Source organism: Gilbertella persicaria (assembly GCF_025201335.1).
Source record: "Gilbertella persicaria strain CBS 190.32 chromosome Unknown B0P05scaffold_39, whole genome shotgun sequence".
NCBI lineage: Eukaryota > Fungi > Mucoromycota > Mucoromycetes > Mucorales > Choanephoraceae > Gilbertella > Gilbertella persicaria.
The window spans coordinates 16429-43026 of record NW_026252000.1 but is presented as its reverse complement, the minus strand read 5'-3'; the positions used below and the strand labels follow the sequence as shown (position 1 = coordinate 43026).

The 26598-nt window shown below is 38.4% G+C and overlaps 14 protein-coding genes across 14 annotated transcripts; 7 read left to right on the top strand and 7 right to left on the bottom strand.

The window, feature by feature from the left end:
- Nucleotides 1–266: 266 nt before the first annotated feature.
- Nucleotides 267–1690, bottom strand: B0P05DRAFT_580904 (uncharacterized protein; the record flags this gene model as incomplete). Its single annotated transcript, XM_051582052.1, has 2 exons — nucleotides 267–591; nucleotides 639–1690. 2 exons carry the CDS (start codon nucleotides 1688–1690, stop codon nucleotides 267–269), a joined length of 1377 nt encoding a protein of 458 aa, XP_051431965.1.
- Nucleotides 1691–1695: 5 nt separating this feature from the next.
- Nucleotides 1696–2603, bottom strand: B0P05DRAFT_553890 (S-adenosyl-L-methionine-dependent methyltransferase). The gene is made up of 5 exons (XM_051579624.1): nucleotides 2496–2603; nucleotides 2328–2446; nucleotides 2168–2281; nucleotides 2058–2123; nucleotides 1696–2015 (listed from the first exon to the last, which is right to left on the bottom strand). Exons 1-5 carry the CDS (start codon nucleotides 2579–2581, stop codon nucleotides 1762–1764), a joined length of 639 nt encoding a protein of 212 aa, XP_051431964.1. The 5' UTR covers nucleotides 2582–2603; the 3' UTR covers nucleotides 1696–1761.
- Nucleotides 2604–2759: 156 nt separating this feature from the next.
- Nucleotides 2760–7317, top strand: B0P05DRAFT_639913 (SNF2 family N-terminal domain-containing protein). The gene is made up of 12 exons (XM_051583729.1): nucleotides 2760–2801; nucleotides 2854–2954; nucleotides 3001–3178; nucleotides 3220–3332; nucleotides 3419–4255; nucleotides 4312–4592; nucleotides 4641–4947; nucleotides 5001–5335; nucleotides 5380–6364; nucleotides 6415–6534; nucleotides 6591–6950; nucleotides 7001–7317. Exons 2-12 carry the CDS (start codon nucleotides 2868–2870, stop codon nucleotides 7244–7246), a joined length of 3849 nt encoding a protein of 1282 aa, XP_051431963.1. The 5' UTR covers nucleotides 2760–2801; nucleotides 2854–2867; the 3' UTR covers nucleotides 7247–7317.
- A 2261-nt stretch (nucleotides 7318–9578) lies between these two features.
- B0P05DRAFT_580901 (Tim17/Tim22/Tim23/Pmp24 family-domain-containing protein) lies at nucleotides 9579–10340 on the top strand (the record flags this gene model as incomplete). The annotated part of the gene is made up of 2 exons (XM_051582051.1): nucleotides 9579–10158; nucleotides 10255–10340. The coding sequence occupies 2 exons, from the start codon at nucleotides 9579–9581 to the stop codon at nucleotides 10338–10340; spliced, it is 666 nt and encodes a 221-aa protein (XP_051431962.1).
- Nucleotides 10341–10402: 62 nt separating this feature from the next.
- On the bottom strand, nucleotides 10403–11740 carry B0P05DRAFT_476090 (DHHC palmitoyltransferase-domain-containing protein; the record flags this gene model as incomplete). The annotated part of the gene is made up of 3 exons (XM_051574878.1): nucleotides 10403–11125; nucleotides 11175–11471; nucleotides 11519–11740. The coding sequence occupies 3 exons, from the start codon at nucleotides 11738–11740 to the stop codon at nucleotides 10403–10405; spliced, it is 1242 nt and encodes a 413-aa protein (XP_051431961.1).
- A 274-nt stretch (nucleotides 11741–12014) lies between these two features.
- On the top strand, nucleotides 12015–13579 carry B0P05DRAFT_605417 (uncharacterized protein). The gene is made up of 3 exons (XM_051583342.1): nucleotides 12015–12251; nucleotides 12298–12741; nucleotides 12786–13579. Exons 1-3 carry the CDS (start codon nucleotides 12045–12047, stop codon nucleotides 13554–13556), a joined length of 1422 nt encoding a protein of 473 aa, XP_051431960.1. The 5' UTR covers nucleotides 12015–12044; the 3' UTR covers nucleotides 13557–13579.
- Nucleotides 13580–13620: 41 nt separating this feature from the next.
- B0P05DRAFT_553879 (uncharacterized protein) lies at nucleotides 13621–15029 on the top strand. The gene is made up of 3 exons (XM_051579623.1): nucleotides 13621–14411; nucleotides 14456–14764; nucleotides 14808–15029. Exons 1-3 carry the CDS (start codon nucleotides 13861–13863, stop codon nucleotides 14971–14973), a joined length of 1026 nt encoding a protein of 341 aa, XP_051431959.1. The 5' UTR covers nucleotides 13621–13860; the 3' UTR covers nucleotides 14974–15029.
- B0P05DRAFT_213536 (uncharacterized protein) lies at nucleotides 14693–16431 on the bottom strand. Its single transcript, XM_051573244.1, has 7 exons — nucleotides 16111–16431; nucleotides 15950–16029; nucleotides 15733–15903; nucleotides 15313–15686; nucleotides 15195–15265; nucleotides 15075–15145; nucleotides 14693–15029 (listed from the first exon to the last, which is right to left on the bottom strand). The coding sequence occupies exons 1-7, from the start codon at nucleotides 16193–16195 to the stop codon at nucleotides 14970–14972; spliced, it is 912 nt and encodes a 303-aa protein (XP_051431958.1). The 5' UTR covers nucleotides 16196–16431; the 3' UTR covers nucleotides 14693–14969.
- Nucleotides 16202–20566, top strand: B0P05DRAFT_553861 (DNA-directed RNA polymerase II subunit RPB2). Its single transcript, XM_051579622.1, has 7 exons — nucleotides 16202–16605; nucleotides 16654–16702; nucleotides 16752–16917; nucleotides 16964–17076; nucleotides 17128–17278; nucleotides 17326–20204; nucleotides 20253–20566. The coding sequence occupies exons 1-7, from the start codon at nucleotides 16563–16565 to the stop codon at nucleotides 20503–20505; spliced, it is 3654 nt and encodes a 1217-aa protein (XP_051431957.1). The 5' UTR covers nucleotides 16202–16562; the 3' UTR covers nucleotides 20506–20566.
- A 79-nt stretch (nucleotides 20567–20645) lies between these two features.
- B0P05DRAFT_639906 (uncharacterized protein) lies at nucleotides 20646–20867 on the top strand (the record flags this gene model as incomplete). Its single annotated transcript, XM_051583728.1, has 2 exons — nucleotides 20646–20694; nucleotides 20739–20867. 2 exons carry the CDS (start codon nucleotides 20646–20648, stop codon nucleotides 20852–20854), a joined length of 165 nt encoding a protein of 54 aa, XP_051431956.1. The 3' UTR covers nucleotides 20855–20867.
- B0P05DRAFT_553859 (uncharacterized protein) lies at nucleotides 20868–21775 on the bottom strand. The gene is made up of 3 exons (XM_051579621.1): nucleotides 21357–21775; nucleotides 21118–21308; nucleotides 20868–21049 (listed from the first exon to the last, which is right to left on the bottom strand). Exons 1-3 carry the CDS (start codon nucleotides 21612–21614, stop codon nucleotides 20920–20922), a joined length of 579 nt encoding a protein of 192 aa, XP_051431955.1. The 5' UTR covers nucleotides 21615–21775; the 3' UTR covers nucleotides 20868–20919.
- Nucleotides 21776–22469: 694 nt separating this feature from the next.
- On the top strand, nucleotides 22470–23108 carry B0P05DRAFT_580896 (PIG-X; the record flags this gene model as incomplete). The annotated part of the gene is made up of 1 exon (XM_051582050.1): nucleotides 22470–23108. The coding sequence occupies one exon, from the start codon at nucleotides 22470–22472 to the stop codon at nucleotides 23106–23108; it is 639 nt and encodes a 212-aa protein (XP_051431954.1).
- A 13-nt stretch (nucleotides 23109–23121) lies between these two features.
- B0P05DRAFT_515202 (uncharacterized protein) lies at nucleotides 23122–25233 on the bottom strand (the record flags this gene model as incomplete). Its single annotated transcript, XM_051575684.1, has 6 exons — nucleotides 25180–25233; nucleotides 24954–25120; nucleotides 24811–24909; nucleotides 24582–24764; nucleotides 24464–24532; nucleotides 23122–24414 (listed from the first exon to the last, which is right to left on the bottom strand). The coding sequence occupies exons 1-6, from the start codon at nucleotides 25223–25225 to the stop codon at nucleotides 23122–23124; spliced, it is 1857 nt and encodes a 618-aa protein (XP_051431953.1). The 5' UTR covers nucleotides 25226–25233.
- B0P05DRAFT_553852 (uncharacterized protein) lies at nucleotides 25234–26594 on the bottom strand. Its single transcript, XM_051579620.1, has 2 exons — nucleotides 25492–26594; nucleotides 25234–25447 (listed from the first exon to the last, which is right to left on the bottom strand). Exons 1-2 carry the CDS (start codon nucleotides 26485–26487, stop codon nucleotides 25310–25312), a joined length of 1134 nt encoding a protein of 377 aa, XP_051431952.1. The 5' UTR covers nucleotides 26488–26594; the 3' UTR covers nucleotides 25234–25309.
- Between the last annotated feature and the right edge of the window lie 4 nt (nucleotides 26595–26598).

The window sequence follows — 26598 nt, the reverse complement described above, 5'->3', positions numbered from 1 at the left end:
GACAAGATGCCCAAAATTTATTAATGCCTGTTCAATTGCTTTAAGCTAGCATGACTCTATATTGATTTTGCATAATAAAAAGAAAAGGCTTCCAGTTACGTAATGAAAGGAGATATTTGTCTTTTTTAGTTAATGTCAAATTACTCGCTTACAATTCATTAATACAAGGATGTGTTGATGTGAATAACAGAGTTATAATTGAGAGACTTTAGCCTGATCTAATAAAAACTGAATCTATCCAGTAGCTTGTTGCGCATATTTATTGTTTAAACATCTCTTTCTCCTTCTTCATAGACTGCCTTGACAGTTGGAAAACGAAGCGAGATGGCGCCGTTCTCTTTAAAAGATTCTGAAAAATAACGTACAGTGATAGGTTTCCCAATGATCAAGCTTGGGTCTTCAGCATATGCAATGCGGGATTGCATTGAAAAACCAGAGCCAACGCTAACCGTATTGCCTTTGTGTTCAATAATGACATTAGTAAGTACATTTTTGTTCTCCCCTGTATCAGGCATTCGCATCATTCCAGTTTCAATCCTCTTAACAGTATATTCTGCATCTTCCCATTCCTTTAACTTTAGCATATTCCGTCTATATATTCGAATGAGTGTATTGCTCCTATCAATGTTTATACTTGCGTTCTTTTGCCTTCATAAATAAACTCTTTTCTCAGTATTAATCCTTCCCAGCCAGATTGAATCGATCTTTCTTTCATTTGATCTAGATGCTCAAGACTCTTAATAAGTGTTTGCTTGACAAGCTTAACATGTTGTAAAGGCGCTTCTATAAATTTTTCGAGTGCTTGTTGTCTTTGGCAGAATGTTTGATCTGATTTTGCTTGAAAAAAGTCTTGAAGATTAATAAGATCAAACACTTGATAGATAGGATTCTCCATCTCTTCATTCGTTCGGCGCACTTGGCCCATGGCCTTTAAGAAATCTTCATTGAATGTATTCTCGTCGCTGTAAGCACATATTTCACCATCCAATACAAATTCTGATGTGTTTTTTGTTGCCTCAAGTCTTTTTTGAATCTCTTTTTTGACTTTCCCAAGTGAAGTAAACAGTCTTCCAGTTCGAGAATAAAACTTGATGTTCGGTTCATTATTTTTGTAGTCAATCATGGTGATGCAACGAATACCGTCTAGTTTCTGAGACATATACCATTTGTCAGAGAGGTTGAAATTCTTGGTTGAGAATGAAGCAGCCAAAGCAACATTAAAAGATGTTGGATTGGTCTCTGTATTGTCGTGAGACAGAATGTGTCGAATAGTTCGAGTAGATACGCCCATTTTGAGGTTACGGTCAATGATATGCCAAAAGGTATTTTGTTGAGCTTCTGTTTTGCAGTAAGTATGGTAAAAAGAACCAATAGCTTCACAAGCACTATGGCCAGTTAGTTGGCGAGAAGACAAAGCATCCAACAACTGGTTCAAGTCTTGATAAGAGCTATTGGATCTAACATTTGTATGTTTCTTAAGATAATTAGATACTGTCTTTGCCGAGACATAGTGTCGTAGGTGAGGGTCATATATGCGTTTGAGGGTAGCATGTGCGTCTGGGTATTTCAATAATATTGCACGCTTCTCAAGTGTACTTGAAGTGCTGTTTACTGCTTTTGATAGTTGATGGATAGCATCTAATTGTTGCACAGGGGAATGTATTTTTGTTGAAAATAATCTGAAAAACATGTCTATTTCAAGAGAAAAAGGAGATAAAAAAATGTTTATTTATGCAAGAAAAATGCAAATCTAAGCCACCATTATTTCTTTTCTTTAATCATTGTATAAAAGAAATAATGAAAAGCTTCACCCATTGTCTTTATGTTGATAGTCCAGCAATCTCTTTGAAGATGTCTTTTACGGAAATGAGGCTGTCCAAAAGTGATGTATAGGAACACACCGCTTACTTTTAACGTTCTTTGTACTTCGTCCACTTCTCCTTTGACATCATTAATTAATTCTTCTGAAGGGTCCCAAACATCTCCTCTATCGCACATTAAAGCATCCATAGTACCTGCATTTTCTTAGTTTTATGCTATGTATCTCTAGTGTATACCTTTATCAATAATGGCATCAAACGATTCATCATCAAACTTCAAATCACGAATATCCATTTCTAACCCTGTCATAGATTTAAGTTGATGGTTGCTAATATTCTATAGTTACATGTCATTTCTGGTTTGTCGACACAACGGCTCTTCATGTTCTCGATCACAGTTTTTGAATAGTCAATATTGGTAATGTTTTTGTAGCCGTCATTGTACATATCTTCACCCAAAGCTATCAACAAGATAAATAAATAATTATTGCCATATGTTCAACTTACTTGAATTGCCACAGCCCAGCATTAAAATTTTGGCTTCTCTGTTGGGAATAGCCTCGTTAAGAAGAGGCTTTAGTTCTGCATATGTCTTGAACCAGTCAAATGTAGTATCTGAGTCTTCTCTACATAGCCGAGTTCAATAAAGTTACTTCCAACAAGCTGTTTCCTTACTTTTGATATCTCTCTTCCCAATATTGTTGTGTTTTGTAAGCAGTTGGGTCGTCAGGAACAACCTCTAAAGAAGTAGAAGCAACCATAATAAAGTAAAGAAAGAAAAAGAAAAAAAAGTGTCAAATGTTTTTTTTTCAAGTGTTGCCCGGAAAACAAGCGTTGTCCGATCACTTTAGGGTTACAATCAGGCACACTTTCTGTTTAGTCCCGGCTTTTAAAACCCGGCCAAACATAAGCGGACCTTACACCCCCTCCCCTCCTTCTCTCTCTCTCTCGCTTTCTCCCTTAAAAGTGTAAGCATCAAAGGTACAAAACACGCTATAAAAATAAGCGATATACCTTATTTATACATTTTTAGCTATATAAATACGCATGAATTCCATGACACAACCTAATCTGAACGATTTCGTTTCCGGAACCGCAAAAGATGCCAACGCGAGAGCAAGCGCTTTATTGCAGGTAGCCTAAGTATAGCAATACGCGCTTTATGCTAACTATATTTTAGCGCGCTCGTTTTCTACAGTCTATGGGAGCTACAGAAGAAAATAATTATGAGCTTGCACAAATAAGCTACCAGTTAAAACTTATGCAAAATGTTCGACGTCCGAATAATCCAGTTTTTCAACCAGCACCAATACCAGTGCCTTCCCCAACTTCTACTATCAAAAAACAACCTGTTGAAGGTAAGACTGTATTGAAAATGATGTGTATTGACTTTGTTTAGGTGTACAGCATAGTGTGTTTACACCCGCTCAACTAGCTGCTTTAAAATACCAAATCATGGCATTCAAATTATTGTCCAAAGATTCACCTTTACCCACGCATATCCAACAAGCTGTATTGGCACCTATTCATACCCTCGCGGCAGAATCTTCGCCTTTAACACCCACAACCTCGAAATCACTACCCCTCCACCTATCAAGAGAAAACCATCTAAACAAAGCATATCCTCCCCTTTAAGATCATCTATTCCAACTGCACGCACCAACTACAATGCCTATGTATCTCCTTACAATTTGATTCCCAAACCTATTTCATCTTATGCACATGCCTCAAGACAACAAAGACTATTAATACCAAGCTTGTTACCTTCTGGTCTTGATGCGAACCATATTATTTCTGAACGAGAAAATCGACTGAAATCACATATTCAACACCATCTTCAACACCACTCTCCCACAGACAATATCAAGGACAAAATTCGCATAAAATCGCTCTTATTACTTCAAAAACAACAACAGTTGCGCCAAGAACTTGTTTTGGGTGTCTCCAAATCCACTGTCTTGGCCACATCCGTAGACAGAACAGCTTATCGACGCATGAAGAAGTTCTCGCTAAGAGAAGCAAGGCATATTGAAGCAGCTGAAAGACAACAGAGACAAAACAGATACCAATCCTTACGTGCAGCAGAACAAAGTCGTCTTTCTGCTATCTGTGAACATGGTGCCAACTTGGTTGCATATAACAAGATCAAGGAGAGTAAGATGACTAAATTAGGTCGTGCTGTGGTTCAGTATCATCACCATATTGAAAAAGAAGAGCAAAAGCGTACAGAGCGCATTGCTAAAGAACGTATTCAAGCTTTAAAGAATGACGATGAAGAAGCTTATCTGAAATTGATTGATGAGGCCAAAGATACTCGTCTTACACATCTCTTGAAACAAACTGGACAATTTTTGGAGTCCTTGACCAAATCTGTGAAAGACCAACAGAATGAAAGTAAAAGTATGGCATCTTTTGGTGGTACATCTGTAATTCAAGTAAGTAAATACGGTTATTGACCATCAAGGCTTATATATATATATAAAAAATATAGGATGAAGACGAGGCAGAGGCTTCTGCAAGTGCAGATTATTATCAAATTACACACAAAGTTCGGGAAGAGGTATGTCAACCTTCCATTATGGTTGGCGGTAAATTGAAAGACTATCAAATTAAAGGATTGCAATGGATGGTGTCTCTTTACAACAACAATCTCAATGGTATTCTTGCTGATGAAATGGGTTTGGGTAAAACCATTCAAACCATTAGTTTGATTACTTATTTGATTGAAATGAAAAGACAAAATGGACCTTTTCTTATCATTGTTCCCCTGTCGTAAGTATCTCGTATATAACAAGAAAAAAGCATTAATGCTTTCTATAGCACATTAACCAACTGGACGCTTGAATTTGATAAATGGGCTCCTTCTATCAGAAAAATTGTCTATAAAGGTCCTCCTCATGTCAGACGCGATCTAGCAAGTGTTGTAAAAGGTGGTGGTTATCATGTCCTATTGACCACATTTGAGTATATTATTCGAGACAAGAATGTACTCAGTCGAGTCAAATGGCTCTACTTGATTATGGATGAAGGCCATCGTATGAAGAATGCTAATTCTAAACTGACCGTGTCCTTAAGACAACATTATTATACTCGCTATCGTCTTATTTTAACTGGTACTCCACTTCAGGTAAAAACAAAAACATGTATTATTGTGCTATCTTGTATTTATACTCTATACAGAACAATCTGCCTGAATTATGGGCTTTGCTCAATTTTATTCTTCCCAAGATATTCAAGAGTGTCAAAAGCTTTGAAGAGTGGTTCAATACACCTTTTTCAAACCAAGGTGTTCAAGACAAAGTAGACTTGAATGAAGAAGAACAACTGTTGATTATCAAGCGTCTTCATAAAGTATTGCGTCCTTTCTTGCTCAGAAGACTCAAGTCTGATGTGGAAGCTGAATTGCCCGATAAGGTGGAGCGTATCATCAAATGCAAACTATCTTCTTTGCAACTCAAGATTTACCATCAATTGAAAAGAAATTGTGATATCTATACAAACAATGGTCAGAATGCGTAAGTATGTCTGTGTGTTATACTCTTCCTTACATTGTTTATAGCCTAATTCCTGTCCGAGGACTCAATAATACACTGATGCAGCTTCGTAAAGTATGCAACCATCCATTCGCTTTTGAAGGTGTTGAAAACACATTGAACCCAAGTGGTAAATCCAACGAGCTGCTTTACCGTTGCTCTGGTAAATTCGAACTCTTGGACCGCATGCTAGCCAAACTCAAACGAACAGGGCACCGTGTCTTGATCTTTTTCCAAATGACACGTATCATGAGCATCATGGAAGACTATCTCAACTGGCGTAACTATCGTTATTTGCGTCTTGACGGTTCCACTAAATCTGAAGAACGATCTGCCTTACTTCATCAATTCAATCAACCTAACTCTCCTTATTTTGTCTTCTTACTCAGTACAAGAGCAGGTGGCCTTGGCCTTAATCTGCAGACAGCTGATACAGTCATTATTTTTGACTCGGATTGGAACCCTCATCAAGATCTTCAGGCACAAGACCGTGCTCACCGTATTGGTCAAACAAAAGAAGTCCGTATTTTTCGTTTGATTACGAGTAATTCAATTGAAGAAAACATTCTAGCAAGAGCACAATATAAGCTGGATATTGATGGCAAGGTCATTCAGGCTGGTAAATTTGATAATCGAAGTACAGAGGAAGACCGTGAAGCCTTCTTGAGAAATTTATTGGAAGACAAAATTGATGGAGGCAATGATGATGAACTGGACGAAGAAGCAGACGATGAAGAATTGAATGAAATGTTGAAACGGTCTGATGAAGATATGGTCATTTTCAAGAAGATTGATCTTGAGAGAGAGAGAGCTGAGACAGACATGTATGCACGTCGAGGTTACAAAAAGCGATTAGAGAGATTGATTCAAGAGGATGAATTACCTGATATCTTAACACAAGATCAGACTATGGCTGTAAATGAAGACTCTATTCTTGAATTTGGAAGAGGACGTAGAGCAAAAGAAGAAGTACGTTATGATGATGGGTTGACAGAAGAAGAATGGCTCGAAGTAAGTGTGTGTTTGAGAGATTTAGAGTATATATCCAATTACTTGTATAGGCTCTTGAAAGAGAAGAGGAAGAGGAAGCAACAAAGAGTCGATCAAAAAGACGACAGAACCAAGCATCAGAGCAAGGGGAACAAGGCAGAAAACGAGGGGGCGATAAAAAGACAAGCGAAGTAAGAAATGTAGTTCCTACATAAACCATAACTTATACTCTTTTTCTTTTTGTTAGACGGGCAGAAAGCGAAACAAAGTAGAACAAGTCGATCGTGTTCCACCATTGATTAGACAACAGTTAACTCGAGTATTTGAAGCATGTTACAAAGCTGTTGAAGAAGCCGTTGAGGAAGATGAAGAGTCTTATCGTCCAAGATGTGAATTGTTCATGGATTTAGTCAGTAAGAAGGAATACCCTCTTTACTACACTTTAATCAAGAATCCCATTTCAATGAACATGATCAAAGAGCGTATTCATTCAAGCTATTATGAGACAGTAGCCGAATTTGAAAGTGATTTCCATTTGATGTTTGAAAATGCTCGTACTTTTAATGAAGAAGGATCTGTTGTATATGAGGATGCGAATGAAATGCAAGTAAGTATTTTAGCAGTCATCAGTCCTATGGATACTAATATATCCCATAGAAAATATTTGATCAAGAACTTGAACGACAATGTCCTGGGGGTGCATTGCCCAACCTGTATCATCAAAGAGCCATGAATGAAAATATTTTTACAAACTATGCGCCACAGGAGACATCACTGCCCAGTCGATATAAGAACAAGCCTGCATCTAATCGTAAAAAGCGATCAAGAACAAGAAATATTATGGATGATGAAGAGGACGACCCTTATGAAGAAGACGATGATGATGAGGAATATTATGAATAGATGACAATACTGTATCATCTTGTTTATACCAATAAAGAGAAACGTAGCATAACTCTACAATGAACAAATTACGTTGGAAAGCACTTAAGAAAAGTAATCATTTTTATGTATGCATATTGAATTTAAGAGAAAGAGAAATAAGTTTATTGATTATTGCGTCCTTTCATGAGGTATGTATATGATGAATAAGTTCTTCTTAGTCGTAAGATGTCATTGATTTCATTTGATTATACAAATAAATAGCACCTCTTGAAATAGATGCATCCTCTCTAGCAAAAATTATGCAAACAAAGAGAGCGTAGAGCCTGTCTATACACGCAGCAATGCTCTAAATACCTATAAATAATGTTTATTAACGCAAGAGGTACTTTTGGTGTTGATTTGGACCAAAAAGAAACGACTAGTAGAATTAGGCCAAAATATGCCTTTTGATCAAAGGATATTACCTATAAAAATCGTAATTTTGCCAACCTTTGATCTTCTACTTGACATTACAAGGTGAAAAAGAGAGCCATTGTCAATTTCAAATACTCAAAATGTGCGCAAGAAGCTCTAGCTTTTGTTCAATGCATTTAATTACCTGTTCTACCATGAAAATGATGTGATAGGAGCAAAAAACCTCATATACATTTTTGCTTATTTGCTCAATACTTTATCAGCAAAGCTATTATGTTCTTTATATCAATAGACTTGGAAATTGAAGTTCTACAATTTTTGCTACTGCATTAAAACCAAAAAGCCGCGTCTTTATGCAGTACTCAGCAAAAGATTGGTTCTAATGCAGCCTTTTTTTTTCTTAGTGATTTCTATCATTGCTCCGCGTAAAGTTACCCTAATGACACTCAAGAAACGGGCGCAATTTATACGGAATTATATTATGCGATTATGCTACAAATTAACTAGATAGAATAAAATGAAAAGTATGCCACTGTTATGAGTGGAAAAAAGGTAAAATAAGGATTACAGTCTTGTGTGTACTTGCTTTTCATCTGCAAGCAGCTGTAAAGAAGTATGTGCTTGTTGTAGGATGGAGTAGGCATCAAAAGAGATGCTGTCAATTACAGATCTCCAGTGTGTTTTCCAGACTTGCGAGAGGGCGTCAATGACAATGTCAACAACGGTTAAGTGTTTCTTTCGTAAACAATCTATTCTCGAGAAGTTTGGTTTAACAAGTGTCTGAATAACATCTTCGACAGTGGTCGTAGGCCAAAGAAATTCGAAAATGAGACTGTTCCAGAAAAACTTTGGCGGACAATAGAAAGGGAGATGTTCATTTCCAAGATGAATTGTGCAAATTGGACAAAGAGGCGAGGGGAACGTATCAGGGATTATGGAGTGAAGAAATTGGCTTATAGGTAGTTTGGAAACAAGAAATCGGTACATCATATTACGAGCAACTGATAGCAGAGAGCAGCTCCAAAAATAGACCTGAAAGGCAATTCTAATGCAGCGAGAAGATTTAGATTTGCTTTCATTTTCAATCTCCGCGTGTAGCCATCCCGTATGTCCTAGGTTCATTTACTCTCACATTCACACTAAAAAATGCCTATATTTCTATATCTTCATGTTTTTTTGGCACTCGAAATAACATATCGTACTTTTTTAAGCTCATTGCTAACATGTTCTATATGACATTTAGAGCAAAAATGCTCAAAACACAGCTTAAACAAGCCAATCTTTGATAGACCATTGCTCGACAACCAGACTATGAAAATCGTCTCTTTTTCATTTAAAACATGTTCTTTTGAGTCCAGGAATCGAACGGTACCATTGGTTTGGCTGTCGTGTAAAACCTATTTCTTGATCGATGGGGGATTCACGGAGGTCCGTGAAGATGAAAAAAAAACAAAACTCGATCAGAAAATTTTGGAAAGACCCAATATAGATCTTATCCAACCGAAATCAGGTAGGATCATTTCTATGTATCTCTGAAGAAAATAAAGTAAGTTTACTAAGACGAAAAAGTGAGCTTGATTTGAGTATTGGCTTCAAAAACGCAATCAAAGCTGATTGTACACTGTGAATAACACAAAGGAGGTCTTTTTCGGTAGACATTTACTAGTAAGTAGATACTTCTACTAGTATCATTTGATTGTTATAGTATAGAAGAGCATATCATATTATGCTACTTGGTACTTTTGAGGTCAAAAAGGACAGCTTTGGATAGGATAAATGATGAGTGTCATGGAAGAGGAGAGTTCGGTGTTTCAAATATCAATTGGTTTCAGTATCCACCGGGACATCAACTCCCTCGAACATTTTTAGCACAAAAAAAAAGACTTTTTTCTCTTTCTTTTTTACACCCCCGCAAAACAAGAAGAAATTCAAAAAGATGGGTATTTTTGGCTTTGGATCTAGCAGCACTACTGAACAACCTACACAACAACAATATGAAGAAGACTTGTATTCACCCACTGCAAACACTTTTGAACAAGAACAACAAAATTCATTTGGTTTAGAAGACTCTGGTTACGAAAAAATGCCTGACTTTATGTCAAGTATTAGCTTGGACGCCAATAAACTTCAACCCATGTCTCTTCAAGGCCTTGATTTCTTGCAAATTGAAGATAGTGCACCTGTTTCTTCTAGTGGTGGTTTTGCACCCTCTCGTAATTGGACAGACGATATGTGTTATGGTACAGGTACTACGTATTTAGCAGGCTTGACTTTGGGTGGTGCTTATGGCTTGGCAGAAGGTCTTAAGAAGAGCACAGGCGCTCCTCGTGTGCGTCTCAACACGACTCTCAACACAATTACTCGTAGAGGTCCCGGTGTGGGTAATGCTGTTGGTGTGATTGCCATGGTTTATAATGGTGCTAATTCATTGTTGGATTATTCAAGAGGTACCCATGATATCTTTAACAGTATTGGTGCTGGTGCTGCTGCTGGTGCTCTCTTCAAGAGTACTGCTGGTAAGTGAATGGAAAGAGAGAGAGAGAGAGAGAGAAAGAAAGAAAGAAAGAAAGAAAGAAGAAAAGTGAGAGTATGGTTTATTAATGATTTTACAGGTCCCCGTGCTGTTGCTATTTCTGCTGGTGTCTGTGCTGGTGTTGCTGGTGCCTGGAGTGTTTTGGTTGATACCTTGACTGGTTAAAATGTATACATAATAATTGTTTAGAAAAATGTTTATATATAAAAAAAAGAAAGCTTGTTCATTTAGTCTTCTTTAGAAGAGGGCATCTTCTTTCTTGTGGCCAACGTGGATAAAGGAATTGAATCTTCTTCTTCTTCAGTATCTTGATCTTCTCTATGATATGTCCTTCTGTTATACTGTTGTTTATGCTCAGCACAAGATGTGCCTGATAAATCATAGACACTATGACTGACAAATCGTCGAACACCTTCTTCTTCATCATCAATGGAATAATCAGCATCACTGTCTGATACAAAACTGCCTGAATCATAATACCCTTCTGACTCGTCTTCTGATATCACTGCATTAGGATCTTGCGCTAATAATCGCTGTGTTTCTTGCTGTCGTTTGTATTTTGAAGAAAAGATAGAGGGCCTTAAATCATCAGGATCGCGAGGTGGCCAATAATAAGGTAGTCGAGGATCTGTGCCCAGTGTCACAGGGAAAGAAAGACCATCCCCTTGCATTGGTTTAGGCCAAAGCCAAGTCAAAGGCTGAGGACCTAATACTTCACATAGATTGCGATAGATCCCTAGATCAAAAGGATACTGAATAGGTAGAATCTTGCCTCGTCTGATCAACCCTTCTACTTTGCTTCTTTCCCATGCCTCAATATTGCTCTGGTTCCTGGATAGACAATACAACTGATACACTGTCAAGATGCCTACACAGAATACCACAATAAATGCCAATACAAAATTGAGGACCATAAATATAATCTGAAGTGTGTTTGGCTCAGCATCAAACTATAGATATGCTTATTTAGCCATCCTTGTTCCCATAGATTGAATTTACCTGAAAATGGCGAATGGCTTCCATGATGGCCCTTACTCTACCTATTAACAGAGCAATTACGTAAGAGCAAGCTACGACGGCATAAATAATAAACCGAACAAAATGTCCATGATTGTCGTATCCTACACAATTATTGATCCAAGGACAATGGTGATCCATTTTTAACACACAGCGCTTGCAGTATCGACAATGGTGACTTCGTGGTGGTTTATATACTTTGCATGTCTTACAGTACCGTGGACCTGTGATGCCTTCAGACGTGATTTCTTTTGACATGACAAGAGAAGAAGGTGGTTCCTACAGAAAGAAAGTGTTATGCGTCTAGGATTCAAAGTAGAACTTACCCAGTTGGATGGAATCTTGCCAGGATCAGTAGTAACTGAGAGATAATAGTTGTAGTATGTCATAATAACCAATACATTGAAAGGCAGTAACATAACGAGACTTGTTATACTCCACCAGCCATAAGCAGGTAAAAATAAAACAAGTTGTGAAGAATAGGCAATGATGGTAATAAGCAAGACAACTCCTACCACAAAGATTTCTCCCGGAATAAACTCCAACATGGAAAGAAGGTAAAAAAAAGGGGGAATTGAAAGTTATGCGCCCTTTTTATTGACCTGTGTTTGAAAACAGTATTGTTTTCACAAAAAAGAGAGTTCAGTATGTCTTGTTACATAAAGAGAGTATGACTAGTAAGGTCCATCGTAGCATAAATGTGTTATTGTGTTTAGCATAGGTATATGAAATGAAACTGTGTATTAGTCATCCATTCTGATTGGACAAACCCTAATTTCTTTGGTCTATAAAAAAGGTACCTCTCCCCCCCCACTTGCAGAAGACGCTGTCACATTCACACTTTATACTTTTATGACTCTCATCGCAAGAGCATTCTCAACAGCTGTTCATCATAACCCTTTCAAACTAGCGATTGTAGGTAGTGGTCCTGCAGGTTTCTATACAGCCCATCGTTTATTAAAGGAATGGCCTGATTCACACATAAGCATGTTTGACAGTTTACCTGTACCGCATGGTCTTGTTCGTTTTGGTGTTGCACCTGATCACCCTGAAGTGAAGGTAGGTAGAAAAAACCTAACAAGGGAATACTGATGCTTTTCATTAGAATGTCATGACCACATTTGACAAAGTGGCCGAAGACGATCGGATCCGTTTCTTTGGTAATGTCCCTATTGGTACGGGTTCGAGCCAGAGTTTAAGTATACAAGACCTTCAAGCTCATTTTGATGCTGTCTTATTATCCTATGGCGCGAGTGAAGATAGAAAGATGGGCATCCCCGGTGAAGATGCTTACGGCGTTGAGTCGGCCCGAAGCTTTGTAGGGTGGTATAACGGACATCCTGAATTCAAAGACCTTCGATTGCCCCTGCAAGATACTGAGACAGCAGTTGTAGTGGGTCAGGGCAATGTAGCACTGGATATTGCACGTATCCTATTGACCCCTGTGGATGAATTGCGCAAGACAGACATGACAGAATATGCTCTCGAAGCACTCTCTAAAAGTAAAATTAAGCATGTTCATGTCGTTGGTAGAAGAGGACCTGTGCAGGTAAGAAAAGAAGCTGATGACCAAAGACTCAAAGAAACCTATAGGTCTCATTTACTTCAAAAGAACTAAGAGAACAAATGTCTATTCCCGGTGTACAATTCAATGCAGATATGGATTTCATCCATAGTCAAATTCAAGCATCAGAAGCTGTCATTAACAAAAACAGAGCATGGAAACGACTGATGGCCCTTTTGGAAAAAGGCTCACCTACGAAACAAGCCGAAAAATCATGGACAGCCAAGTTTTTGCGTAGTCCTGTCCAAATCTTGACCAACGATACAAATAGAGTGACTGGTATTCAATACGAAATCAATCGTTTAGAAGGTCCATTAGAACATCCAAAGGCTGTTGGTACAGGTGAATATGAAACACAGATGTGTGGTTTAGTCTTGACAAGTATTGGTTATAAAAGTATACCTATTCAAGGTATTCCGTTTGATCACCGTCAAGGGCGTGTACCTAACCGTTTTGGTAAAATAATGGATCAAGATGGTCATGAATTGAATGGTATGTATACAGCTGGCTGGTTGAAGCGAGGTCCCACTGGTGTGATTGTGTCTACAATGGCAGATGCCTATGAGACAGCAGATACTATAGTAAATGATCTAAAGCAACAAAAGCCCATGCTGGTCCATTCTAATAAGGCAGGTGCAGAAGGGCTTCAGTCTATCATGCAAGAACGTCAAATTCAACCTGTCAGTTACCAAGATTGGAAGAAGATTGAGGCAGCTGAATTTGCTATGGGAGCCAAACTAGGTAAACCCCGTGAAAAGTTTACCAATGTTCAAGATATGCTGGCTGTTCTTGGACAATAAAGTTTATCTACTCTCCTCTTAAAATTATAAGCCTTTCTTTCCTTCCGCTCCCCTCCCCCCTTTTTTTTTTTTTTCTTAAACAGACAATATGGGATCACCCGTGTTGACAGACAAACAACTGGCTAACTTGAAGCTATACAAGTATTCAAGTATAGACAAGTCTTTTCTAACTAAATATGTACTTCGACACTATTGGGACTTTGCTATTGAACTCTTTCCTTTGAATATGGCGTAAATAATCTGCTATGTCTTTATCAACACACTAAACTTACATAGTCCCAACTTGATCACCCTGACAGGTCTTATGTTCATGATCTTCAATGTTATACTTGTGCTTGTCTATGTACCTACGATGGAAGCCTCTGAAGCTGGTCCTGCATGGATCTATTTCTCATTTTCTATTGGTCTATGGCTATATTCCACTTTTGATAATGTAGATGGCCGCCAAGCCAGAAGGACAGGTACATCAAGTCCGTTGGGTGAATTATTTGATCATGGCTGTGATGCACTCAACTGTTCGTTTGCAGCCATTATTCAAATGGCTGCTCTTGGTTTGGGTCATTCGCATGCTTCTGTGATTGTGTATGCGATTGCTATGGTGGGATTTTATCTGTCTACGATTGAAGAGTATCACACAGGTACTTTGTATTTGGGTTATATCAATGTACCTACAGAAGGTGTATGTATGCTCTGTATCATGTATATTATCTCTGGTCTGTATGGTCCAATGATTTGGCAATCCCAGTTGGGGGATTTGATGGAAAGTACACCCACAAACATGGCATCAGTGAGGCTGATTGATCTCTACCTGTGGCTGCTTGTTGCCTTGTTCTTATTGACGCATGTGCCTGTATGGTAAGTGTTCTCTCCTTAAGGCGTGTTGATTTATGTTGTTCTAGCTTTTATCGTATGTATCAAGCATGCAAATCAAACAACAAGCCTTTTATTCAGTCTATGGTCTATGACAATTGGCAAATCACAGTCTATACAGTCTCATTTTATTTATGGGTCATTTCTCCATTTTCGTTTATTCTTTCTCATGAATATTATGCTCTTTATTTGTTAGCTGTAGGTGTTGTCTTTGGTCGTATTTGTTCCAAGATTATTTTAGCCCATTTGACCAAATCGGACACACCTCCTCCCACTGGACTATTGATCCCACTTGTGATAGGTGCTATTGTGGCCAATGTGCCTTATGTCACCACCATGTAAGTATAGCATAGCATGATGACTGTATTCATGTTCTATTAGGATCCCTCTGTTTACACCCGAAACAGAATATGTGTATATTATTGTTTATTTCTTTGTATCTTTGGTCTTGTATTTACGTTGGGCTGTTCTTGTGATTGACAGCATTTGTAATTATCTCGGCATTCGTTGTTTAGTGATTCCTGATCAACATGCTAAATTTTATTAAAAAAAGAGAGGTTGAAAAAGGGTTGGATTGAAAGACAAGAGTGCTTCTTGATCCAACTTGAAAGATATATGTTAATATTAAATAATAAAATAAAAGCTTACTTTGTGTTGTCCTTGACAAGCAGCTTCAAATACTTGATAGACTTGTTTGATGTCATCACACATGGCTTGATCTATCTATAGTTGTCAATAAGAGAGCGTATGTTAATGTTTATTGTTTACCTTTTTGTTCATAGTAAAATGTCCATGATTTAGCAATACTTGCCATGATCCTACCTTTGTAATATGGAATACTAGATTCAATATCAGTAAAGACCATGTTGATTGCATAATAACATACCGTGGCCAACATGTCTTTATGACAACCCTTAAAGCGTGTGCAGCCAGTACATGGATCTGTTTTAATTTTGGATGAGATGATACCATACATAAAGCATCTGTCAAGACAGGCACAAGGGCCTTGAGATATTGAACACCCAAGATGCCCAATGCTTGGTATAATGTACCAATAGGTACTATCAGAATAGGCAAAAACTTGATTTTTTGTCCAGCATAAGAAAAGCCTGTCAAGACACCTTCTGTCAAGACGCGTTCATAGAGTTGAATACGGTTCTTTTTGACTTTGGCTATCAGGTCAAGGATACAAGGATAAGTGGCTTGTAATAACTCAACATCTCTTTCTTGAGATAGATAAGTCAAGCATTTGAATAAAGACTAGAGGCACATTAAGGATCAATTGGCATAGAGGGATAAGCCTTACCTCAAGAAATAGATTGTCTAGGCCATAACTTGACACAAATGAAGCGTCTAATTTGAGTATCATGTCATGCACCATAACTACACCTTGTTTCTTATAGTCTGGATCATAATCATCCAATACAATCAAGAGAGGAGGCAACAGTAAATGTATGCTGTCTTGTAGTACAGTGGACTATGAAGCATATATCAATAGGCTGTCTTTGTTCTGATTGGCTTACACTTGTTTCCCGAGTAATCCAACATAAGGTCTCGAGTATCTCTTGTTGTTTCCATGGTTGATTTTCGTGCAAGTCTGGTTCTGTGCCATATTTTAAATTTGGTCTTTTGACAAGTGAAGAGTGTACATTGGCTTGGTGTTGAAATACAGGCTGAATTTTACCTTTGAGTATATCTTTTATATGGTATTCAAGTATGTGGCTCTGTTTATCATGTATTGTATCACATCCACATTCATAGGAATTCATAAGAGGAAAAAAAAAAGAAAGATGAGAGAAGATACAACATAGCGGAGTTATTATTTTATAAGCGTGTGTGTGTGTGTGTGTGTGACTTGGCTCTTTTTTTTTTTATCGCGCTTTCTTTCGTCTCCTCGCTTTCCTTCTTTCTCTCGCTGCGCGGGTTGTATTTCAAACTTTTTCTTTTTCTATACACTCGATCTTCTTGTGTAGGATTCCTTTTTTTCTTTTTCATTCCTTTTTGTTCTTCTTTTTTGCTAGTTGTGTATATATCGTGTGTTGATTGTTTGGCATGATGACTGACGTTTTCATTTTATTAGCTTCATTCTATATATTTTTTTTTGTCTAAAAAAAAAAAGAACATTGTATATATAACATGACGGATATTATGGATGACAGTTACCGAATGGCAGAGAATGGTAATAAGACTGAATAACACGCAAATAGAACTAAGCATGGATATGTAGAGTATTTCCTTCCTGATGGTGAAGAAATCTATGAAGACGAGCCTATTACGTAGGTTATATGACAACAAGACAAAAACTGTTAACGCTTTTTCCAATAGCCAAGAAGACTGTTGGACAGTCATTTCTTCGTTTTTTGAAGAAAAAGGTCTTGTCAGACAACAATTAGATTCGTTTGATGAATTTGTACAGAATACAATGCAAGAATTAGTGGATGAAAATTCAAACCTTGTACTTCAGCATGTGGGTGGTGATGGTGATGTGACAGTAAGTATGACCCCTACAGACATCATGTAAGCTAACATTTGACTAGAAACGATATATTATTGATTTCGGTCAAATCTATCTGTCAAAGCCTACCATGACAGAAGCAGATGGTAGTACGCAACCCATGTTTCCTCAAGAAGCTCGCATTCGTAATTTAACGTAAGTTTGGTATACTAGACTATAATCAGATACTGAACAATGATGAATAAGATATGCTTCTCCTCTCTATGTGGATATGAGCAAAAGAACACAGATTGCAGTCCCTTATGATCCCAACAACCCCAACAGAAACCCCAATGACCTTTTCCAAGACGAAAATGGGTCTGAACACGCACCTATGACAAAAGTGTTTATTGGCAAGGTAAAACAATCAATTCTTAGACACATCCAGAATAACAAACTATCTAGGTGCCTATTATGCTTCGATCCACGTATTGTATTCTTCATGATATGCCTGAGAGTTCAATGCATGAATTAAACGAATGTTCTTTTGATATGGGTGGTTATTTTGTCATCAATGGTTCTGAAAAGGTCTTGATTGCTCAAGAACGTATGGCTACCAATACAGTCTATGTGTTCTCCAAGGCACCACCTTCCAATATTCAATACACGGCTGAAATCAGATCTCAACCTGAAAAGGGATCCAAGAATGCTTCTCCTTTATTTATCAAGATGATGCGACCTTCTGCTGAACGCGGTTCTTCTGGTCAATGCATTCGTGCTGCTTTACCTTATATTCGCTCTGAAGTCCCTATTGTGATTGTGTTTCGTGCATTGGGTCAAGTTGCTGACAGAGATGTATTGGAGCATATCTGTTATGACCGTAATGATTATGAGATGCTTGAACTACTTAAACCTTCTATTGAAGAAGCCTTTGTGATTCAAGACCATGATGTGGCCCTTGATTTCATTGGTAAGAGAGGGACAACAGTGGGTGCTACCCGAGAGAAGCGTATCAAGTATGCCTCTGAAATCCTTCAAAAGGAACTTTTGCCTCATGTGGGTACAGCTTACAAGACAGAGACACGTAAATCTTATTTCTTTGGTTACATGATTCATCGTTTATTGCTGGCTGCTCTTGAGCGTCGTGAACTCGATGACCGTGATCATTACGGTAAGAAGCGTATGGATTTGGCTGGTCCCTTGATGGCTGGTTTGTTCAGACTTTTGTTTAAGAAACTGACAAAAGATGTGGCCAAGTACTTGCAGAAGTGTATTGAGTCCAGCAGAGAATTCAACCTGACATTGGCTGTCAAGTCCAACACGATCACCAATGGTCTCAAGTACTCTTTGGCCACAGGTAACTGGGGTGATCAAAAGAAAGCCATGCAGTCTCGTGCTGGTGTATCTCAAGTATTGAACAGATACACATTTGCTTCTACTTTATCCCATTTGCGTCGTTGTAATACACCTATTGGCCGTGATGGTAAGATTGCCAAACCTCGTCAGTTGCACAACACCCATTGGGGTCTTGTCTGTCCTGCCGAAACACCTGAAGGTCAAGCGTGTGGTCTGGTTAAGAATTTGGCTTTGATGTCTTATATCTCTGTGGGTTCTTCTGCTACGCCTTTGATCATGTTCTTGGAAGAATGGGCTATGGAGAACTTGGAAGAATTGAGTGCCAACAGTATTGCTGATGCCACCAAGGTCTTTGTCAATGGTGTCTGGATTGGTATTCATCGTGACCCTGGAGAATTGATTCATTCGCTTAAGCAGATGCGACGTTCAGTTGATATTTCGCCTGAAGTCAGCATCGTACGTGACATTCGTGAAAAGGAACTTCGAATGTACACAGACGCTGGTCGTTGTTGTCGACCTCTGTTCTTGGTTGAAAATCAACAGCTCAAGTTGAACCGTGAACATATCATCCGTCTTCAAGACACAGAAGATGAATATGGCTGGCAGAATTTGATTGCAGATGGTGTGGTTGAATATGTGGATGCTGATGAAGAAGAGACAGCCATGATCTGTATGACCCCTGAGGACTTGGCTGAATCCCGCATGACAGCCCAATACGGTGCCCCTCTTCAAGAAAACAGAGATTTAGCCAGTCGTGTGAAATCACAAACAGGCAGCTACTCTCATACCTGGACTCACTGTGAAATTCATCCCAGTATGATTCTCGGTATCTGTGCTAGTATCATTCCTTTCCCAGACCATAATCAGTCTCCTCGTAACACCTATCAATCTGCTATGGGTAAACAAGCCATGGGTGTTTACCTGACGAATTTCCAAACTCGTATGGACACACTGGCCAATATTCTGTACTATCCTCAAAAGCCCTTGACGACCACTCGCTCCATGGAATTCTTGCGTTTCAGAGAACTGCCTGCTGGTCAAAATGCCATTGTGGCCATCTTGTGTTACTCTGGCTATAATCAAGAAGATTCAGTTATTATGAACCAAAGTAGTATTGATCGTGGTCTCTTTAGATCTTTGTTCTTCCGTACCTACATGGATGCTGAAAAGAAAGCAGGCATGATGTTTATGGAAGAATTTGAGAAGCCTACTCGCGATACCACATTACGTCTCAAACACGGTACTTATGAGAAATTAGAAGAAGATGGTTTGATTGCACCTGGTACGCGTGTCTCTGGTGATGATATTATCATTGGCAAGACAGCACCTATTCCTGCTGATTCTGAAGAATTGGGTCAAAGAACAACCACACATACAAAGCGTGATGCTTCTACACCTCTCAGATCTACAGAGACAGGTATTGTAGACCAAGTCATGTTGACTACCAACCAAGACGGTCTCAAGTTTGTCAAGGTGCGTGTTCGTTCTACCCGTGTACCTCAGATGGGTGATAAATTCGCTTCTCGTCACGGTCAAAAGGGTACGATTGGTATTACGTATCGTCAAGAAGATGTGCCCTTCTCTGCTGAAGGTATCACACCCGACTTGATTATCAATCCTCATGCTATTCCCTCCCGTATGACAATTGGCCACATGATTGAATGTCTGTTGGGTAAAGTGTCTACTTTGACAGGTAATGAAGGTGATGCTACACCTTTTACAGATGTGACTGTGGAAGCCATTTCACAGGCATTAGAAGCTCAAGGCTATCAATCCCGTGGGTTTGAAGTCATGTACAATGGATTCACAGGTCGTAAATTGAATGCTCAAGTGTTCTTGGGTCCCACTTACTATCAACGTTTGAAGCACATGGTAGACGACAAGATTCACAGTAGAGCAAGAGGTCCTGTACAAATTTTGACCAGACAGCCTGTGGAAGGTCGTTCAAGAGACGGTGGTCTTCGTTTCGGTGAAATGGAAAGAGATTGGTAAGTTCATGAATATGGAAGCACCTATAATTAATTGTCCTTGTTTAGTATGATCAGTCATGGTGTTGCTCAATTCTTGAAAGAACGTTTGTTTGATGCTTCAGATGCTTATCGTGTCCATGTATGTGATATTTGTGGTTTAATGGCCATTGCCAATTTGAAAAAGAACAATTTTGAATGTCGCGCATGTAAGAACAAGACCAGAATTTCACAAATCCATATCCCATACGCATGTAAACTCTTGTTCCAAGAATTAATGGCTATGAATATTGCTCCTCGTATGTTTGTAGACGCAGATTAAGCTTTTCATTAAAATAAACTTAACAATTATTGTATTTGTAATACATATGGCGTAAGACCACGTCATTAATTGAAACTCAGAGAACAGTATAAATTCTTTTGTCTCTGGTCGATAGGAACGTCTTTCTTTATCTCTTAATAATGTGTCGTCGTGTTACTTGTCCTGAATGCAAGAAATATACTTGGGCTGGTAAGAGAAAAAGATCATGAAAGCAAATCATTAAATCCATCTAGGTTGTGGCCAACATATCGATCAAGCTTTAGCTGGTTTAAAGGATGAAGAAATCTGCAAGTGTAAAGAAACCAAACATACTGAACACATTCCCACACTTGTCAAATTGAATGAATAAAGAAAAAATATAGTTGTTTATATTACAAAAGAAATATATATATAAAAAAGAAAAAGATTATCCTTTTAATTGGCATTCACACCAAGAAGCATATTACCACCATTTTGAGAGTTGGGCAAATAAGTAACATTACGAGCTTGAGAAAGAGTGCTTGCGATTTCTTTACTGGCTTCAATTCTACGGAAAGCAATAAAACTAGCCAATTGTGTTAGTCTTCTGTTTCTCACCACCACCACCACCCATGTTCTATCTATATTTCTTACCCTTCGCCAGCCTTAGCAAGGGCTGTAGAAATCATTTCAGCAGCTTCTGAATCACCTTCAGCACGAATAATAGCAGCTTGCTTTTCTTGTTCAGCACGTTCAACAATGAACTTGGCACGTTCAGCTTCTTGTTGAGCAATTTGCTTTTGTTCGACAGCATTGGTGAATTCTTTACCAAATGTCATATGGGTCTACAACAATATAAGCAAAGCCTGTTTTATCTATACATACACACTTACAATAGAAACATCTTCCAAAGCCAAGTTAAAGTCTTTAGCACGCTTGTATAATTCTTCACGAATCTTGGCAGAAACAACTTCACGTTGAGTAATCAATTCAGAAGCATCAAATTGAGCAACAATGGACTTCAAGACTTCATTACCAATAGAAGGCAATACTCTTTCATCGTAATCAAGACCCAAATTTTGATAGATGGAAGGCAAATTCTTGATTTCGGGACGGTGGAGGACACGAAGAGTCAAGGAAACCATTTGCATATCCTTGGAACCTGTGGTAGTGGAAATATTACGAGGCTTGGTACGAACATCAAACAAGACAGCACGTTGAAGCCAAGGAACCAAAAAGTGAGTACCTTCACCAACAGAAACAGATTTAACACCTTGAATACGATCGAAAATGACAGCTCTGTAACCACCCTGGACTGTAAATAAGCATGGTAAGTTCATGGTTCAATAAGATAAGCATACTTACCGTCATACATGGCAGATTGAGCAGCACCAGCAGCAAGACCAACAGGGATAGCCCACTTTGCAATTGTTCCAAGAATTTGAGCCATTGTTATCAACAGTAAAGAAAAGTTGTAAAAAAAAAAAAAATAGTTCACGCAGTAGAAGAGGGGGGTTCAAAAAAGGGCATGGGGACTTTTCATTAACCAATCAGATCGTGGTAAAGAGTGTGACTTGTATTAGCCTAACAAACACTGTCATGGCAACCCGAGAGTAAATTATGCATTCAGGCACACTAGAATATGAGTAGAGACTCTTTTTTTATGAGTCAAAAGTAACATATAGACAGCTTCATTTCTTTTTTTTTTACTTTTCTTTATTTTTAAAAAGGGAGAAGGGTCATTATTTTCTGTTGAAAGAAAGAAAGCAGGTTATGTCTGCACAGACATGAATGTCATCATTTCATACTATCTTGTATGACTTGTACACTAAAATACCATGCCGCTATATAAGAAGCAATATTTATCTCTCATTTCTCTTCAGTAGCCATTGGTTCATAACTGGATTAAACAGAGTCACAGCAACGCTGGTAATGAAATTTGCGCTGCAATCCAAAAACATCTCTTCCTTTTTGTCATAACTTCAATAACCCCCTCCTCCACTCAGATGGCACAAGTTCGTTCAACACTACGACAGGCAAACAGTCTTCATCCTAAAATAGTCACTACTCTCCATATCAATGACACCAAAGACTGTTATTTTGATGTAATTTACGTATTACCACCCAGTGTCTTTGTGGATCCATATCAACTTCAGGACTTGACACCTTTGATTGGCACACCCACTATCTTTGGCGAGCACGACCTCGAACTTCCACTTGAGAAAATCAAAGAAACGCGCGGTAGTATTGTGATTCTGAGACAATCCAAGATACCCACTGTATTGGAACTTCCGCTTCACTTAAGATACCAACAACCTTCTATCGAAACAACAGAACAGACTATTACCATACCAGCTCCCTTTGCAGGCTGGACCTGCGGACAAAGTCAATGGCCACCTTTATCAGATCAATTCTCGTTGGTGCCACCTGCTCCTGCTAGTACATTTACCTATCTGGACCATGACCCTACAGCATCACTTACATTGTCTGTGCCAGTGGGTAAGATACAAGATGGCTGGATGGTGAGTTGGGGTACAGTGAGTATTGTGTTGGTTTGTACTTTGTGGGTTGCTCAATCGATTATGACATCAATACAAAAAAGAAAAAGAACAGAAGCAAAAGGAAAAAGAAGAAAATCTGAATAAAAACGGGAATTTATTAAAGATCAATAAGAGGAGCTTCTTCAACAGGTTGTTTGTTATAAGTAGGTTGCTGGGTATGGTTGAATGGTGGCTGGTTATAATAGTTATTCTCGATGGGCGAAGTGTAGATTGGAGGAGTATAGAATTGTTGTTGTGCTTGTTGAGCTGGTGCTTGTTGAGCTGGTGCTTGTTGAGCTGGTGCTTGTTGAGCTGGTGCTTGTTGAGCTGGTGCTTGTTGAGCTGGTGCTTGTTGAGCTGGTGCTTGTTGAGCTGGTGCCTGTTGTTGAAGTGGAGTCTGTTGTTGAGCTGGTGCCTGTTGAGCTGGTGCCTGTTGTTGAAGTGGAGTCTGTTGTTGAGATGGTACTTGTTGAGGCGCTTGTTGATATTGGGGCGGTGCTTGTTGATTCACATAAGGTGGATAACCGGGCGTTGAGGGCATACTTGTTTGCTGTTGATAATAAGGTGCTGGAGAGGGAGGTACATAAGATTGCTGAGACTGAATAGGGTAGTTTTGTTGAACAGAATAAGGTAAATAATTGTTCATTGATGGATAAGACTGCAAAGGCATAGGAGATGTAGTTCTGTTACGCTGTTGATCCAATCTATCTTGAATCAATTTATCATAGGCTTTGACAGCACTGTTCAATTTAGCATGGAGATCAACAAATATTTGATGCTTTTTGCTTGTTTCATCTAATGACTTGATAAGCTTAGGCTGTAAAGCACCAATTTGAGTATACAGTGTATTGATCTGTGTATCGTTAGACACATCACCACCAGCAGATTGAATACGGTGCATTAATGTAGAGAACATTTGAATGTTTTCCATATCAACACAAGATATGTTATCCTTGTTATATTTAGGTAGAGCTGTTTCTTGGCTGACATGTATGTCTTCAAGTGAAGCAGCAATGGCAGCAGCTAAATTAGCTTCTTCCTCTACTTCTCCAACTGTCTTTCGATTGAGTTTCTTTGGTGCTTTTAGTTGAGATTCTTGTAAAGACAATTCAATAGCCTTTTGTAGATCATCTTCGAATTGATGGCCATCGCTATGACTAGTCATGATGACATCTTTTGTGTTTTTACTCTTGACAGAAGGTGTATAAGTAGGCATCAAAGAAGAAGAGACAGAAGCAGGCGTCTTTAACAAATGAGGCACAGCTTCTTTATCTGCTACTTTGGATAACTTGACTTTGATATAGCAGCCATCACAGACACGCACAGTGTCATTAATACCGAGATGGGGCAAAGGGAGGCTTTTAGAGGAACACTGTTGACAAAAAGTACCGCCACATTGTCTGCAATGATGCTATCAAATAAGGAGTCAATGTATGCATTTCTTTCCTTTACAAGATTACCTTTCGTGTGGTTAATGTAAATGTAGTTCTACAGCGCTCACAGCAATCTGAATCTGTCCATTCAGGAGCCTAAATGTATTCTGTGAATAATGGCCATAAATCAACATACGAGACTTACAACTGCTGCTTCAAGCAAGGTAAAATCAATCCTTTCAGTTACAGGTGGAAATACATACCCCTCAGCACGCAACAGGTCATAAGTACCAGAGATATAGCTTAAAGAATTGTTTCCTTTAGAGGCAATACCCCATACTTGAATTAAATACAAAACTTTATCCTTTACATCTTGATTACACCCAGTCTAACAAAACATCATGAATATCTGTCTTAATATTGTCTTGACTTACAGGTACTTTAAGTAAATGTGTCATTTCTTCCATAAATTCTCGGGTAGCTACTTCTTTTACAAAGCCACTACCACTGTTCTTTACGCATATATCTACCAACTTATACTGTTAGTCCATATCTTGGCTAAATGACTCATATTTACTGAAAGAGTAGCAAGGATAACATTGGGGTTTTTATGGCTTAGACGTTGCTTGAGTGAACGCATAGCATCCTTAGAACTAACTCGTTTGCTTCTTATCTGGTCACTAATCTCGAGATGGAGAGCAAGGTCAACTTGACCAGCAGGCAATAACTCTGAAGTTGCTTTTTCTATATTTTTATTTTTGTTTTTTTTTTAGAGTGTCAATAGAATCAAAGAAGCCTATTACCAACTAGTTCATCAAAAGCATTTGGATACCACCAAAATGAACTCATATTTATTTCTTTAAAAAAAAAAAAGAGGAAGAGAACAAAGCACTTTCTTTTTTTCTTTTTATAGCCAATTATTCATCACATGACTTATTCATTGTATTGCTCTAGTCGTTGTCTTTGTCTGGCATACATCTCTTCTACTTGACGACTAGCTCCATCTACAAAATCATCATTGATCTTCCAGAAATCATGCTTCTTCAAGGCATTGATTCTCTCTTGATCAGTCTAATAACACAATTCAGTATGTATTTCTAGTACATAGGGCCTACCTTATGGTTAACATGAACAATGTAAGGTTGAATTCCTTTGACTTTCTTAAGATCGAAATAATTAGGGAAATGAATCATATCCAACAAGACTAGCATGCCTGCCTTGACATCTAACCTTGATTGGTTTAATGCATAATTGAATGCTTCTTGTTGCTTTAGACTAGGATAAGCCTCTTGAATTTGAACTGTACTTGCTAACAATCGCTTGACTTCTTGACTGGGATCACTGCGCAAAAATACAAGGCCTGTATTGACAGTCTGTGGACTGTCTTGTGTAGCAATTATCTGTGTATCTTCGCGCATATGAAGCAATGTATGCATATATTCCCTTGTACGAGCGTGCAACATGACTTGATTGGTATCAAGCATTAAGGTGTGTCTATCTTGCCTATAGGCCAATCGCTGTAATACCCATGTCTTGACATGCGATAATCGAGCCTCATCTAGCAATAGCTCTGTGCTATTTCTAAACAAGACACTATCATTGACAAACCACTCCTCTGGGATTAAGACAGCCTTTTCTTCATGGCCAGTGACAACCAAATGCAAATACAGTTTTGGATCCATACAAAATACGACAAACTGATCTTCTTTAGCTGCTTTCATGAGTTCCATCCAATTGTAGAGCTCTTTTCTTGTTGTGTAACCTGCTATTGTGATAATCACTGATTTATCTTCATATGTATTGGCCTCTAATTTATCCAGAATATCTTGTGGTATACTAGGCATTGTCTCAGGCACAAATACAGGCGTATTCTCTCCATGCTCAACGAATGTTTGATTATGAGTTAAACCAGAGAAAGAAGGACATTGACAACTGGATGGTGAAATGGATGAGTTTGTTTTAAAATATTCTTGTTGATCATTAATCAAGTAATCAGCTTCTGCAGATGCTTTGCTTGTCGTGCGTTGACTACTCTTTACTTGATAGAGCACAAATACTAGAAACAAACAAGCAAGAATAATTCCATAGATATTGAATCGAGTAGATTGCATAAGACGTAAAAAAAAAAGAAGAGAGACAAAAAAAAAAAAGAGTAAACACTTCTCTTTTTTTTCTCTCTCTCTCTCTTTTTCTCTCTCTCTCTTCTTTGATGAATGGAACAC